Source organism: Melanerpes formicivorus, unplaced genomic scaffold (assembly GCF_026170545.1).
Source record: "Melanerpes formicivorus ecotype bairdi unplaced genomic scaffold, bMelFor1.0.p_v2 SCAF_8, whole genome shotgun sequence".
NCBI lineage: Eukaryota > Metazoa > Chordata > Aves > Piciformes > Picidae > Melanerpes > Melanerpes formicivorus.
Genome location: NW_027142360.1, coordinates 25898785 through 25914975, shown reverse-complemented (window position 1 = coordinate 25914975; position 16191 = coordinate 25898785). Strand labels below are relative to the sequence as shown.

General features: G+C 45.2%; 1 protein-coding gene across 8 annotated transcripts in view; it reads left to right on the top strand.

The window, feature by feature from the left end:
• Positions 1–16191, top strand: part of CEP290 (centrosomal protein 290) — a 70784-nt gene that overhangs the window by 4227 nt on the left and 50366 nt on the right. For 3 of the 8 annotated variants that reach the window (XM_068142794.1, XM_068142793.1, XM_068142799.1), the window contains exons 6-23: positions 2–48; positions 1274–1417; positions 1596–1649; positions 2189–2209; positions 2355–2507; positions 3549–3731; positions 4563–4652; positions 4740–4862; positions 6700–6720; positions 6979–7102; positions 8483–8655; positions 9429–9591; positions 10946–11046; positions 11132–11219; positions 12336–12439; positions 13542–13626; positions 14811–14953; positions 15616–15780. In XM_068142794.1, the coding sequence (XP_067998895.1) occupies positions 2–48; positions 1274–1417; positions 1596–1649; positions 2189–2209; positions 2355–2507; positions 3549–3731; positions 4563–4652; positions 4740–4862; positions 6700–6720; positions 6979–7102; positions 8483–8655; positions 9429–9591; positions 10946–11046; positions 11132–11219; positions 12336–12439; positions 13542–13626; positions 14811–14953; positions 15616–15780 (1982 nt within the window). The remainder of the gene's footprint in view (position 1; positions 49–1273; positions 1418–1595; positions 1650–2188; positions 2210–2354; positions 2508–3548; positions 3732–4562; positions 4653–4739; positions 4863–6699; positions 6721–6978; positions 7103–8482; positions 8656–9428; positions 9592–10945; positions 11047–11131; positions 11220–12335; positions 12440–13541; positions 13627–14810; positions 14954–15615; positions 15781–16191) is intronic. The other 5 variants (XM_068142797.1, XM_068142796.1, XM_068142800.1 and 2 more) reach the window with 3 other exon arrangements.

The window sequence follows — 16191 nt, the reverse complement described above, 5'->3', positions numbered from 1 at the left end:
GAAAATCAGTTTAAAACAAAACTGATGAAGCTTGAAAATGAACTGAAGGTATGTTTTAAAACTTTTATTAGTTCACAGAATGCTGTTTGGTTATGTTAAAATGCATTTTTCTGAGCTAGCATTTCATTCTAGCAGAGAGATGGCAATAGCCCTGCACCAGCTAATCATTTTTGTTGGCTTTTGGCTATTCACCAGCTTCAGAGCTCTATGCACAATGGATTTTTATAGCTGAATAAACTGAGTTATTGTTTGAGATGTCTGTTTTCTGTTGAAAGGAGGTAATGATCCCTTCCTGTTCCTTTTCCTGAACATGATGAGTGTCAGTCTTACCATCTGCTTTGTCTTTTTGGTTCTATTTTTAACAGCTGTCCTATGTTTTGTAGCTTCATGGAATGGTTTGGGCTGGAAGGGACCTTAAAAGATCATCCAGTTCCAACCCTCCTGCCATTGGCAGGGATACCTTCCACTAGACCACATTGCTTCAGGCCTCATCCAACCTGGCCTTGAACAGGGAGGGAGCATCCACAACCTTGTAAACCCTGGAGGTTTGTAAGGCCAGGCTGGATGCTGTTCTGAGCAACTGAGGGAGTTCTGAGGGAGCTGGGATTGTTTAGCCTGGAGAAGAGGAGGCTCAGGGGTGACCTCATTGCCCTCTACAACTACCTGAAAGGTGGTTGTAGCCAGGAAGGGGTTGGCCTCTTCTCCCAGGCAACCAGCACCAGAACAAGGGGACACAGTCTCAAGCTGTGCCAGGGGAGGTTTAGACTCGAGGTGAGGAGGAAGTTCTTCACTGAGCGAGTCATTCGTCATTGGAGCGGGTTGCCCAGGGAGGTGGTTGAGTCATCGACCCTGGAGGCGTTCAAGGGGAGATTGGGCGTGGCACTTGGTGCCATGGTCTAGTCATGGGGTCTGTGTTGATAGGTTGGACTCGATGATCCTTGAGGTCCTTTCCAACCTAAATGATACTGTGATACTGTGATCTGGTGTGAGGTGTCCTTCCCCTGGCACTAGGTGATCCTTGAGGGCTCTTCCAACCCTGAATTCTGTGATTCTATTACTTATAATACTATTGTTTGGCCTTTGGAATGTGCTGCCCAGGGAGGTGGTGGAGTCACCATCACTGGAGGTATTTAAGAAGAGGCTGGATGGGGTGCTTGGTGCCATGGTTTAATTGATTAGATGGTGTTGGTAGATAGTGTTGGATGATAGGTCAGACTTGATGATCTCAGAGGTCTTTTCCAACCTGGTTAATTCTATTCTTTTCTGTCTTAAGGTGGCACAGAGATCTGCTGGTGGTCGTGACACTCGTTTCCTGCGTGATGAGATCCACCAGCTGGAAAAGCAACTGGAACAAAAAGAGAGACAATTAACAGACACAGAAAAAGAACTGGAGAAAGAGAAGAAAGTGAATGAACAGGTAAGAAGGACCTCAGCCTGACATCTCTAATAGATGTTCTGAAAAGAGCTCCTGGCATTATAGATCCCTGATGATATAGGACTGCTGTACATTCATGTTCTGTTTGTTTCCTGGGTTTCATCTTTCCCCTAGTTTACTCTGTTAGGGATCCATGTCAATGTTTTCCATCTTTTTCCAGCTTGCTCTTCGGAATGAGGATGCTGAGAATGAAAACATCAAATTAAGGAGAGAGGTGAGTAAAGGATTGCTGCCCATTTACGGCATTTTTAACTTTATTTCTAAATGTATTAAGCAGCTTTCTGCAGTTATAATAGTTGGTGAGGCAGGATTCTGTCCTAGAACACTTCCTTCTTACTGTTAGAAAGGAAATCTGTCATTTGATTCACATTTAGCTAAATGCATGGTACATCTGCTCCAGTGAGCAATCCTTCCTGGAGCAACCTGGTCTAGTGGGAGGTGTCCCTGCCATGGCGGGGGGGTTGGAACTAGATGATATTGAAGGTCCCTTCCAACCCAAACCATTCCATGAATCAATAAATAGCTTGATTGAGGTTAGGAGGAGTCAACATCTGAATTCACAACCTCCTGCAGTGCCATGATTTTGTTTGGATTTTGTGTTTTGAATCTTTACTGGTTTTCTGAAATGCTCTTGGCCAGTGGATTTGGCTATTAGGTAGGATAAGATTAGATAGCCTACCTAAAGCAGAGACCATTTCTAATCCTTTTCATGCTTTGTTTTCTTGCTCTTGTTCTCTCCTCTTTAATCTGGAGAAAAAACGCATAACGAGAAAGGTGAGGCTTCTAAGTTGTCTTTAAAAGCAGATTGTAGGAATTTGGAGGAGTTTTGATTAGCTTTTTGTGTTAGCTTAGTAGAAGAGCAATAACTGTGCCTTCAACGCTTGCAAAGAGTTTTAAGCTTGGCTTGCCTCCTGTGCAGAACGAGCAGCTGCGCCAGGATGTGGCTGACTATCAGAGGGAGATAGATTCCCAGAAAGAGGCAATTCTGGCACGAAGAGGAGAGGATTCTGATTACAGATCACAGCTGTCCAAAAAGAACTTTGAGCTTGCCCAGTATCTGGATGAAATTCAGGTAATAAAACCCATGCCTGCCATTGAGTATTTCTTGAAGTGCTGCTGACAGCAGTGTTTTGCACAAAGCTACAGCCTGGGTGCAGAGTGGGTTGAGAGTAGCTCTAAAGACAGAGACTTGGGGGTGTTGATTGAGGTGAAGCTCCCCAATAGCTGGCAGTGCTCTCATGCAGCCCAGAAGGCAAATTGTGTGCTGGCACCATCAAGAGGAGTGTGGCCAGCAGGGCAAAAGAGGGAATTCTCCCCCTTTACTCTGCTCAGCTGAGCCCCCACCTCCAGTTCTGGTATCCACAGCATTAGACAGACATGAAACCATTGGAGTGAGTCCAGAGGAGGGCCACAAAGATGATCCAAGGGCTGGAGCACCTCTGCTGTGAGGAGAGGCTGAGGGAGCTGGGGCTGTTCAGCCTGGAGAAGAGAAGACTCCAGGGGGACCTTAGAGCTGCCTTCAATAGCTGAAGAGATCCCACAGGAAGGCTGCAGAGGGACTTTTCATGAGGGTGTCTAGAGACAGGACAAGGGGGAATGGTTTTAAAGCTGATGGGTTTAGAATGGAGAGCACCACACTTTGGAAGAAGTTCTTTAGCTATGAGGGCCATGAGACTGTGGAATCCAGAGAGGTTGTGGATGCCTCTTCCCTGGGGGTGTTCAAGGCCACATGGTTCTCCTCTGGAGATATTTAAAACCTGCCTGGATGTATTTCTATGCAGCTTGCTGTAGGTGAATCTGCTTTAGCAGTAGGGTTGAACTAGATGATCCCCATAGGTCCATTCCAACCCCTACCATTCTGTCATTTGGGATCTGTTATGCAAGTAATTTGCATGTGTGAATCTGGCTGAGGTATTGAAGCTACTGCTAGTGGGAGATGTGTATTTGGCTTGCTGTTAAGCTTTGTTGAAATGGATCATCTACAGGTGGATCACTACTGTCCTTATTTCATGGAAGACTTTCAAGTCTTACATTTGAAGTAGCTCTCAGTTTGTGCTCATTCAGGTATTAAGGTGTGCACTTCTTAAAAGCAGCTCTTTCTTTAATCCCACAGAATTTGACTGAAGCTAATGAGAAGCTGGACATCCAGAACCAAGAAATGAGGAAGAACCTGGAGGAATCGGTGCAAGAAATGGAGAAGATGACTGATGAATACAACAAAATGAAACTCATTGTGCAACAATCTGACATTGTTATGGACCAATTAAGAAAAGAGAAAGAGCAATACAAATTTCAGGTAAGAACTGACTCATGTTATTGAATGTTTGGGTGTTTTTTAACTCTTGTTAGGTTTACACTGGGTTTTCATGACTTAGCTTATATTAAAACACATGCAACATATCCAGTGAAAAGCACAGATATCTCCTGAAGTGCTCTCTGAAAAGAATCATCTCTTTTGGTGCAAGTTTTAAAACTTGACTGCAGATCACAAGGTTTTTGTGCAAAATGTTAATCATGCTCTGTTCTTAAGAGTCATGACCTTCCCTCGCTGCTGTAATTCTAGTTGTGTAGTTAGGGGAAGTAGATAAACTAGACTAGATAAATTAAACTGGATATTGGGAAGAAATTCTTTCCAGTGAGGGTGGGGAGGTACTGAAACAGGCTGCCCAGGGAGGTTGTGGATGCCCCCTCCCTGGATGTAGGCTCGAGGTGAGGAGAAAGTTCTTCCCAGAAAGAGTAATTGGCCATTGGAATGTGCTGCCCAGGGAGGTGGTGGAGTCCCCATCCCTGGAGGTGTTCAAAAAGGGATTGGATGTGGCACTTGAAGCCATGGTTTAGTTAGTGATGAGGTGTTCGGTGATAGGCTGGATTTGATGATCTCTGAGGTCTTTTCCAACATTATTGATTCTATGATTCTGTGATGTGTTCAAGGCCAGGCTGGATGAGGCCTTGAGCAACCTGGGCTGGTGGGAGGTGTTCCTGCCCATGGCAGGGGGGTTGGAGCTAGGTGATCTTTAAGGTCCCTTCCAACCCAAACCATTCTATGAATCCATGAAATTATACCTGTTTGATGGAGTGGTTTTGTAGATATATTCTGGGATGACGCTCATCCAGATCCCATGTTTAGGTTCAGGAGCTTTCAGATGAGCTGAAGGCAAGGAATGAGGAAGATGATCCACTCATGGCAGCTGTGAATGAAAAAGTTGAAGAATGGAAGGTACATTTTCCTACTTTTTTTTTTCCCTTTTTGGTGTTTTTTAGGAACTATTTCAAGAGTTCTGATGGTATTTTGTCTTCTTTTCAGAAAATCTTGGCTGCAAAAGATGATGAACTGCTAGAGTATCAGCAAATGGTGTTGAACTTGAAAGAGAAAATGAAAATGGCCCAACTTGATGTAGACAGAAACAGTATCATGGCCCTTCAGCAGGTATGGTCACATCACACACCTTAAAATTACCATTCACTAAATATGCTACTGAGCAAATAATTGTTTAGTCTTCATAGCTGGCCAACAGCAGAATATGTGTTATTTATTCTTCTTAGTATATGCTGATTATTGCTTGAGAATTATGAGACAAGTTCGTTCCTCTTACTGCAGAATTAGCATAACAGAAAATACACAGAGGAAACTTCTCTTGTTGTGTGTATGAGCTGGGCTCTGGGTAGAGGCTTTTTTTACTTCCATATTTACTTCATCTATTAGTGGAGTGGTTGCTTGAACATCTAAGCATCCATAATTTGATGTTTTTAAAATGATCAGAGGGCTGGAGCACCTCTCCTGTGAAGACAGACTGAGGGAATTGGGGCTGTTCAGTCTGGAGAGGAGAAGGCTCTGAGGAGACCTTATTGTGGCCTTCCAGAATCTGAAGGGGGCTGAAGAAAGCTGGGGAAGGACTTTTTAGGGTGTCAAGGAGTGATAGGACTGGGGGGGATGGAAAAAAAAAGAGTTAGGTAGATTGAGATTGGCTGTTAGGAAGAAGTTCTTCCCCGTGAGGGTGGTGAGAGCCTGGCACAGGTTGCCCAGGGAGGTGGTGGAAGCCTCATCCCTGGAGGTTTTTGCAGCCAGGCTGGATGAAGCTCTGAGCAATCTGCTGTGGTGTGAGGTGGCCCTGGCCATGGCAGGGGGGTTGGAACTAGATGATTCTTGAGGTCCCTTCCAACCCTAGCAATTCCAGGATTCTATGATAGCTTAGTTTCTTTCCTTTAAAGCTGTCAGTCAGGGAAGATTCTTATCTGTTGTCTACTTTTCTGTCTTCCTGTGTCTCACCTAATGCCATACTGTCAAGTCTTTTTGTTCAGCCCATGGAAAAGCTAGTTAGGATTTAAATCTCTCTTAAACTCATGCAAAAAAAAAAAAAAAAACCTTGAAAAACTGCAAAAGAATAAGTATCTAAATCCCACAGCCCAGTAGGAATGCTGATACTGTAGAAAGTTTAGCAAATGACAGCAGGATGATTTCCTGTCTTGCTTCAAGGTTTGTAAATAAATGTGCTGTGACATGTATGAGCCCTTGCAGACTGAGAAGTAAGGTGAGATACAGAAGTTTCATGGTTTTCCTTATTTTATTTGATGAATGGGGGAAAAAATAACATTAATGTCTCTGTGAGAGCTCTAAAGATCATGGAGGCACAGAGATAGCCTAGTAGAAGTTACTGGAGATGAGGAGGCTCAGGGGAGACCTTCTTGCTCTCTACTACTACCTGAAGGGAGGTTGTAGCCAGGAGGGGGTTGGTCTCTTCTCCCAGGCAACCAGCACCAGAACAAGAGGACACAGTCTCAAGCTGCGCCAGGGGAAGTTTAGGCTGGAGGTGAGGAGAAAGTTCTTCACAGAGAGAGTCGTTAGCCATTGGAATGTGCTGCCCAGGGAGGTGATGGAGTCACTGCCCCTGGAGGTGTTCAAGAGGGGATTGGATGTGGCACTTGGAGCCATGGTTTAGTAGTCATGAGGTGTTGGGTGACAGGTTGGACTTGATGACCTCTAAAGTCTTTTCCAACCTTATTGATTCTATGAAACTTTCCCTGTCACTCTGTGTTTCTGGATGTCCATGCAAGCAAAACAAAACATTATGGTGATGTGGCTTCTGAAAAGCTGGAGGAGGAAGCTGTGAGAAGCCTGAATCTTTTCAGGAACCTCCTAGAGAACTGCTCCCTTTAAAATTCATCTACTGAATTACTGCTTTTAGTCTGTGTGTGTCTGTTTGAATGCTCTGTTTTTACTCTTTCTTTTATTTTTCCTGTTTTGCCTTTCTATCCTCAACCTCTAGATAATCTCTGATCTCTATGTTGTAAGTACAGCATATTGGTTGTTCTGTAAAATGTTTCATTAGCTACTTTGGAGTTCTTCATTTGCTGCTTTAGCTACTTTGGAGTTCTTCATTTGTTGCTTTAGCCACTTTGGGTTCCTTCATTTGTTGTTTTAGCTGCTTTAAATTCCTTCATTTCTTGTGTGGTGGTTCCTGTTGGTAGCTTGCCTGTTAGTAAAGAAGAATTCTTTAATGGAGGCTCTCTTGTTTTTTTTGTGTGTGTCTGTTTTTTTTGTGCAGGGTGTGCAAGACAGAGATGCTCAGATCAGGTTGCTCACTGAGCAGGTTGAACAGTACACCAGAGAAATGGAACAAAGTGCATTTGTGATGGAGGGGTTAAAAAATGATCTCCAAAAAGATAAAGGTAGTGTGAGCATTTCAATGTCTATAAGGACATTCTCCTCTCTAGAGACATTCATTTCTGTCATGCCTATAGAAAGAGAAATAAGAAACCCACAATCTGCTGTGCATTCTTTATTCCTAGAGACATTGGGGGGGGGGGGGGGGGGGGAATTTTACAGCATTTGATTAATATTAGTCTCTAATTTTTCTGTTCATTTCCATTTTAGTAAACATTTTGTAAAGAGTTCACATTTATTTATGACAGGTAACTGTATTTAGGTAGCAGTTTAGAGGCAAGACCTTACCTGGAGTACTGCATCCAGCTCTGGAACCCTCAGCAAAGCAAGGACATGGACCTGCTGGAGTGGGTCCAGAGTGGGACCACAAAAATGATCAGGGGGCTGGAGCACCTCTCCTACAAGGACAAGCTGAGGGAGCTGGGGTTGTTCAGCCTAAGACCTAAAAGCAGCCTGCCAGTACCTGAAGGGGGCTACATGAAGGCTGCAAAGGGACTGTTTGCAAAGACCTGCAGTGAGAGGATGAGGGGCAATGGTTTGAAATTAGAGAGGAGGAGATTTAGCTTGGCTGTTAGGAACAAGTTCTGCACCAAGAGGATGGTGGAACACTGGAACAAGTTGCCCAGGGAGGTGATTGAGACTCCATCCCTGGAGATATTCAAAGTCAGGCTTAACAAGGCTCTGAACAACCTGATCTAGGGGAGAATGTCCCTGCTGACTGCAGGGCTTTGGACCAGATGACCTTTGGAGGTCCCTTCCAAACAAACTGTTCAATGTTTCTATGAATAACATCATGTGAAGAGTTTCTTACTTGACCATAGAATCAACTAGGCTGGAAGAAACCTCCAAGATCATCCAGTCCAACCTATCCCCCAGCCCTATCCAATCAACTGGACCGCAGCACTGAGTGCCTCATCCAGGCTTTTCCTGAAGATCTCTGGGGGTGGTGACTCTGGGCAGCACGTTCCAATGGCCAGTCTCTCTGGGAAGAATTTCTTCCTAACATCCAGCCTGAACCTCCCCTGGCACAGCTTGAGACTGTGTCCCCTCATTCTGTTGCTGGTTGCCGGGGAGAAGAGACCAGCCCCCACCAGCCTACAACTTCCCTTCAAGGAGTTGTAGACAGTAATGAGGTCTCCCCTGAGCCTCCTCTTCTCCAGGCCAAGCACCCCCCAGCTCCCTCAGCCTCTCCTCACAGGGCTGTGCTCCAGACCCCTCACAAGTTTCATCTCCCTTCTCTGGACACTTTCCAGTACCTCAACATCTCCCTTGTCTTGAGGGGCCCAGAGCTGGACACAGGACTCAGGCATGGCTGACAGCAAGAGCTGCCTAGCTGAACTGTAACCAGATCAAGGTGTTTTGTTGTTTGGGGTTTTCCTTTCCAGGTCACTCATCTCTTGCTCAGCAGAATCATATTGAGGATATGCAAGAAAAACTAAAAATGCTAGAAGAGAGAACAAAGGAGGCTGAGAAATCAGCAGAGTTAGCAGAAGCAGATGCTAGAGAAAAGGATAAAGAACTTGTTGAGACCCTGAAGCGAATGAGAGACTACGAACAGGTAACCACTTAGTCAGAGTGGACAGCATATTTTCTCAGATTTTTTTAGATCCTTTTGGTCTTTATTTGTGTTCTAATTAGAAATGAAGCTAATGATTTCTTGATGCTAATGGATTGGGGTTTTTTCCTTTCACATGCATGCCCTTTGTGAGCCACACTTAGCAACTTTTTCCATCTCAGTTGTTAGATTCACTTGGGCTCCTGAAGTCTGTTGAGGTGTAATTGTGCACTCAAGAGTCTCTGAAGAATCATGCAGCAAGAGGGCTCAGTTTTGAGTCAAAAGGCTCAAAGTCCAGCAACTTACTATGGGTAGTGCAGAATACAAGGTGAAAAAAGCTCTTTTCTCACCTGTTTAAGGATGAAAGACAGATTGATCATTTCTTACCTCTTTTCTCCCCTGTTTAAGGATGAAGAACAGATTCATCATTTCTTACCTCTTTTCTCACCTGTTTAAGGATGAAAGACAGATTCATCATTTCTTACCTCTTTTCTCACCTGTTTAATGATAAAAGGCAGCTTCATCCTTTATTTTCTTCCCTCTTTTTTCACCTGTTTAATGGTAAAAGACAGCTTCATCCATTATTTCCTTACCCCTCTTTCCTCACCTGTTTAAGGATGAAAGATATTTTCATCCTTTGTTTTCCTTACCTCTTCCCTCACCTGTTTAAGGGTGACAGCCTCATCATTTCTTTTCTTGCATCTCCTATCAGTTGTTTTTTTGTTGTGGTTTGTTGTTTTGTTTTTATTTTTCACTTTCCATTTGGGTTTTTACAGGGAATATATGGTTTGGAAGAGGCTGTTGCTGAAATAAAAGCTTTAAAAAGGCAAATCAAAGTACAAGATCATGAGATTGAAACATTGATTCAGGAAGTCAATAAACTTGAACTTAAAATAAATGATTTGCTTGATGAAAATGAAGAACTCAGGGAGCGTTTAGGTATGAGACATCCATTCTGTCCTCAGTTAATTTGTTGGGAAGGAATTGAAGTAACATTGCCATGGATAGCTGCTAACCACTTGGAAATGATTTTGTATATTCTGCTCATATTTGCAAGTATTTTTAGCTGCTTAGGACAAACTGCCTGGCTGAAGGTGAATGGATCTGACTGAATGTGGCTTCCAGGTTGCATTGAGTGAGGAAAGTAGGAGAAGAGGACATTGAGAGTCTTGAATGTGTCCAGAGAAGGGCAATGAGGCTGAGGAAAGGCTGAGGGAGCTGGGATTGCTTAGCCTGGAGACGAGGAGGCTCAGGGGAGACCTTCTTGCTCTCTCCAACTCCCTGAAGGGAGGTTGTAGCTAGGTGGGTGTTGGTCTCTTCTCCCAGGTAACCAGCACCAGAACAAGAGGACACAGTTTCAAGCTGCACCAGGGGAGGTTCAGGCTGGGTGTTAGGAAGAAGTTCTTCCCAGCAAGAGAGATTGGCCATTGGAATGTGCTGCTCAGGGAGGTGGTGGAGTCACCATCCCTCGAGGTGTTCAAGAGGGGATTGGATGTGGCACTTGGAGCCATGGTTTAGTAGTCATGAGGTGTTTGGTGACAGGTTGGACTTGATGACCTCTGAGGTCTTTTCCAGAGTTGTTTCACAGAGTTATTGGAAAGAGTCCAGAGGAGGCCACAAAGGAGATCTAAGGGCTGGAGCAGCTCTGCTGTGAGGAGAGGCTGAGGGAGCTGAGGTTGTTCAGCCTGCAGAAGAGAAGACTCCAAGGGGACCTCAGAGCTGCCTTCCAGTACCTGAAGGGATCCTGCAGGAAGTCTGTAGAGAGAGTTTTCATAAGGGTGTCTAGCAATAGGACAAGAGGAAATGGTTTGAAGCTAAGGGAGAGTAGGTTGAGACTGGATCTCAGGAAGATGTTTTTCAGTGTGAGGGTGGTGAGTCTCTGGAACATGTTGCCCAAGGAGGTTGTTTATGCCTCCTTGGGGTGCTGGAGCTCAGGTTGGAGGAGGCCTTGAGCAGCTGAGTCTAGCTGAGAGGTGCCCCTGCCCATGTCAGGAGGCTCATAGTAGATGATCTCTGAGGTCCCTTCCAACCTGAGCCACTCTGATTTTTGTGTATGTATAAATATATATAGAGAATACTTATCTATATTTAACTACCAACATTGATTTGTAATTCATTGGTTTGTGGAATGGGTTGGGTTGGAAAGCACCTTAAAGATCATCTAGTTACAACCCCCCCTACCATGGGGATGGACATCTCCCACTAGTCATGTTCTAATTTCAATTAACACCATTCTAACCATGATGAATGTTCCTCGTTCATGAATACTTAGACACCATTCACTGTGTTTTAGGTCTTGAGCCAAAGACCATGATTGATCTAAATGAATTCAGGAACAGCAAAACACTGAAGCAGCAGCAATACAGAGCTGAAAACCAGGTTCTTCTGCAAGAGGCAAGTGAAAAACCCTTTTTTTTGCTACAGAATATGAATGTATTTGAGCAAAATGAAGCCCTGACCTGTGAATAATCCTTTGCAGATTGAGAGACTGGAAGAGGAAAGAATTGAACTGAAAAAACAGGTTCGGAAGTTGGCTCAGGAGAAAGGGAGAAAAGTTGCAACAACAGGTAGGATCTCTGCATTCTAAGTTGTCCTTTCCAGGGCTTGCTGGCTGTACTAACTGCTGTGAGCAGGTAGAACATAGTTACAGGTTTACATTGCAAGGCCAAAGACATTTCATTCAATCTGTAGGAAGAGGTGAGTGATTTGTGCATCTCTGTAGTCTTGCAGCCCAGTAGCTTTTGGAGTTGTGGTGGCTTGTAATGCATCACTGAGAGTTGTGTCCTTGACTTGTGGATCTCAGACGCAGGATGATAATAATGATAATAACAGTGTGGCCAGCAGGAGCTGGGAGGTCATTCTGCCCCCAGAGTCAGCGCTGGTTAGGCCACACCTTGAGTCCTGCGTCCAGTTCTGGGCTCCTCAATTTAAGAAGGACACTGAGACACTTGAAGGTGTCCAGAGAAGGGCAACAAAGCTGGGGAGGGCTCTGGAGCACAGCCCTGGGAGGAGAGGCTGAGGGAGCTGGGGCTGCTCAGCATGGAGAAGAGGACACTCAGGGGAGACCTTACTGCTATCTACAACTCCCTGAAGGGAGGTTGTAGCCAGGTGGGGGTTGGTCTCTTCTCCCAAGCAACCAGCACCAGACCAAGAGGACACAGTCTTGAGCCGTGCCAAGGGAAGTTTAGGCTGGAGGTGAGGAGAAAATTCCTCCCAGAGAGAGTTGTCGGCCACTGGAATGTGCTGCCCAGGGAGGTGGTGGAGTCACCGTCCCTGGAGGTGTTCAAAAAGGATTGGATGTGGCACTTGGAGCCATGGTTTAGTTAGTCAGGAGGTGTTGGGTGATAGGTTGGACTTGATGATCTCTGAGGTCTTTTCCAACCTTATTGACTCTATGATTCTATGATCTTGCCATGATTTCCAGTAAATCTTTACAATCCTTTTACACTAAATCTATTATGTGTGTTTCAAAAAAGTCTTAACTCTTCAATTCTGAGCCACCCAGGGAAGCCTCCTGTGCTCAAAAGGAAAGGTTTGCAGCTCCTTCCTTTGCAGGCAGAAAAGTGGAACTCAGCTCTCCTAAGTGGAACATATTCCCTTGCTTGCAGACCAATTTAAAATCCATAACAAGGCTAATTAAAATGTCCTTATAAACTATTGCTTGAACATTTGCTTGCAATTAGGATTGAGTGGTGTGGATGTCCCTAATGGCTTGACTGAAGAGGAGGAAAGGAATAAGAAGTTGGATTTCATGCACAGACATGATATTGCTGAATTAAAAGCAAAGGTAGGTGCTGTGGGTACTCCCTACCTCAGACCACATCTTCCCAGGGTGGCTGCTGCATCTTCTCTCCTCCCAGCCAGCTGAGGGCCTGCCAGCAGCTGACATGGCCCTGTCTGGGGTGCAGCTCCCTCACCAAAGTCACTTGAAGCAAAGAAATGCCCACACAATATCTGAAGGGCCTGCAGGACCTACCCTGCCTGCCAGCCATCCTTCCTGGAAGCAGGGGAAGGAAGTTGCTCCCTTCCCAAGTGCTGATACTGGCAGTTCTGCTTTGCCTGCCCCAGGGCAGCTTCCTCTTCCTGGGACAGCCAGCACAGGGTGGCTCTGTCTTAAAACCCCATGCAGCTGAGGCATCTACCCTGGAGAGGTTGGCTTCTCCCTGCTCCATGGCTCCACCTCAGATACTGGTGTGTCACCCACATAAGCATCAGGATTAAACCTTTCAGAGCCCAAGGACTGGGGAAACACCAGGATGTTTGAGACCCAAAGAGAGATGTGATGCTCCCTGCCTTCTCTCCTGAGACATGGGGAAGGGCAGAAGTGAGCAGAGCCAGCAGCTCTGGGCATTTTCCTTTGGCCAGGAACATCCCAGGTCACAAGCTGCACCAGGGGAGGTTTAAGTTGGACTTTAGGAGAAATGTCTTCACTGAAAGGGTTCTCAAAGACTGGAACAGGCTCCCCAGGGAAGTAGTTGAATCCCCATCCCTGGAAGGGGTTTAAAAGGGTGGTGCTGAGGGTCATGGTTTAGCACCAGATGTGGTACTGTTAAAGAAAGGTTGGACTTGATGATCTTAAAGGTCTTTTCCAACCCAGATGATCCTGGGATAAAGCAAGTGCACAAACTTCCTGGATTTCTCTTCCAGAATAACAACCATGTTATTTTTGCCTTGCTGTGAAGGTGAGGTTCTCTGGCTGTTGAATTCTGTAGAGCATTTCATTTGGCTTTAGACACTGTGGAATTTCCCCTGGTGAATGGAATGCATGTGGATTAGCAAGATTTGCAAGCATTTATTCCCATTTAACCACAGAGTCTTGGTGAAAAACTCCAACATGAAAATGCCTCAGTTACCATTTTTCTCTGTGTTTTCTTTGCCTGCTTCTTTAGAATGAAGATCTTGCAAATGAATTAAGTGCGAGAGAGAGAGAGCTGGAGAAGAACAGGATTGTCATGGCCAAACTTCAATCTAAATGTGAGTTGCAAACTGTTTTCAAACTGGGGAATATTATACTTGCAGATAAGTTGCTGATTTAGCTGTTGTGTGGTCCCAATCATTTCCCTGTCCAAGGTGGTGACATTTCTGCCTGTGTGAAAGGCAGGCAGACAGGCTACTGAAGAAGTGAAACAAGTGGCAGGAAACATTGAAAACTGGAAGATTTAATACAGTACAATGTCTTCCTATAAAGCCTTTCATTATTGTTTTGGGCAGTAATGTTGTCTGGGGAGGAATAACACAGGCACCAGTACAGATAGGGGTCATCCTGCTGGAAAGAGAGAAAGACCTTGGAGTCTTGGTCGACAGCAACTTCTCCATGGGACAGCAATGTGCCCTTGTGGCCAAGAAGGCCAATGGCATCCTGGGGTGCATCAGGAAAAGTGTGGCCAGCAGGTCAAGAGAGGTTCTCCTCCTCCTCTACTCAGCCCTGTTGAGACCACACATGGAATACTGTGTCCAGTTCTGGGCTCCCCAGTTCAAGAGAGACAGAGACCTGCTGGAGAGAGTCCAGAAGAGGCTATGAGGATGCAGAAGGGACTGCAACCTCTGTGTGATGAGGAAAGGCTGAGAGCCCTGGAGCTGTTTAGCCTGGAGAAGAGAAGGCTGAGAGGGCATCTTATTAATATCTAGAAGTATCTGAGGGAGGAGAGCTGAGATGACGGGGCCAGGCTCTTTTCAGTGGTGCCCAGTGGTAGGATGAGGGTCAGTGGACACAAACTGGAACCTGGGAAGTTCCACCTCAACATGAGGAGAAATTTCTTTGGTGTGAGGGTGCTGGAGCAGGCTGCCCACAGAGGTTGTGGAGTTTCCTTCTCTGGAGACTTTCAAGACCTGTCTGGATGTGCTGCTGTGTAACCTGCCCTTGGGTGATCTTGCTTTGGCTGGGGGGGGGTTGCTCTCAATGATCTCTAGAGGCCCCTTTCAGCCCCCACCATTCTGTGACTGTTCTCTTGGTATTTCTCCAGGAAAACACCCTCTCTGGATGCCCCTAGCAGCTCTGCCTTTCACTTCCTAGTTGGTAATCTCTATACATGATAGGAACATTCTTTTTATGTATCAAATCAAGAAGCATTATAATGAAACATCCTAGGCTGCTTTAATGTAAAGATGGTAATTCAGTCTTTCAGTGCTTTTAGACACATTGACCCTTTCTGTTACAGTGAAAGAGCTGTCAGAAGAGAACAAACACCTGGAGCAAGGAATGAAAGAAATACTGCAAGCTGTGAAGGAAGTGCAGAAGGATCCTGGTGTGAAGGGAGGAGAGACAGCATTGATAATCCCCACCCTGGATCGTTTGGTTAATGTGAGCTTTCTTTTTCAAGTGTTACTTAGCTTTATAGGACTTACAGCCTTTTCTTCCTCCCTCCTCACTTACTGGCCTATTGCTTAATGAAATGCTAGCTTGCTTAGTTACAAGTAGGAGTCCATAGTGTGCTACCTCCTTCAAAATGCAAATTAAAAATGAATAGAGATAGCCAGAAAAAAACTATATGGATGAGGCTCTGGCCAGCCTGATCTAGTATGGGGTGTCCCTGCCCATGGCAGGGGGGTTGGAACTAGATGATCCTTGTGGTCCCTTCCACCCCTGACTGATACTATGATATTTTAAACCAATAAATCTTCAGCTGCAGAACACACAAAGTCTTTGGCAGATTTATTGTCCCAGGCACAATACTGAGGCAAGCTTTCATTTGCCTTCTGTCTGTAGGAGGTGTTTAAATAAAAACCTCTTTATTCAAACACCTTCACAGGAAACAAAAAAAACCCAAACATCAAAAAAAGAATTTCCATCTGGCAAACACAGCATCAGGAAATGGAGAAGCAGATTTCAAAGCATCAAGACTTGATGCTTGTTGTTAATTTCACTACTCTAACCTGGAGGGCTCCAGGTGCTTATGAAAAATAAAGCTTTTCTGCCCCTTGTTTTTGTTGGTTTTTAACTTCTCTGTTTTGTGAATTGATTAGGCCATGGAATCAAGGAATTCAGAGGGGGTGTGTGATGTGGGAGTGCACTTGAAAGCTCAGGTCGACCAACTTACAGGACGAAATGCAGAACTGAGGCAAGAGCTGAAAGAGGCTCAGAAGGAGGCCACAAATTCCTCTAACCAGCTGGCAAGTGCAAATGAAAAGGTACCAAACCCCCACAGTCTATAAGGTGCTTAAGGGAACAGTTTAATTATACAAATGGTAATCAGGTTCATGTGTTGGGTTTACCAGTTTGTCCATTTTCAATTCAAGTCTTCCTCTTCTAAATGTTAACTTTAGTTTTGGAATATGGCCAGGGCCAAAGAGTGGTGGGGGAATGGAGTTTACTCCAGCTGGTGGCTGGTCACCAGTGGTGTTCCCCAGGGCTCAGTGCTGGGGTCAGTTCTCTTTAATATCTTTATCAGTGACCTGGATGAAGGGATTGGGGCACCCTCAGTATGTTTGCAGATGACACTAAGATGGGTGGGAGAGGTGGTCTGCTTGAGGCTAGGGAGCCTCAGCAGAGGGACTTGACCAGGCTGAATCAATGGGCAGAGGTCAGCTCAATGAGGTTTA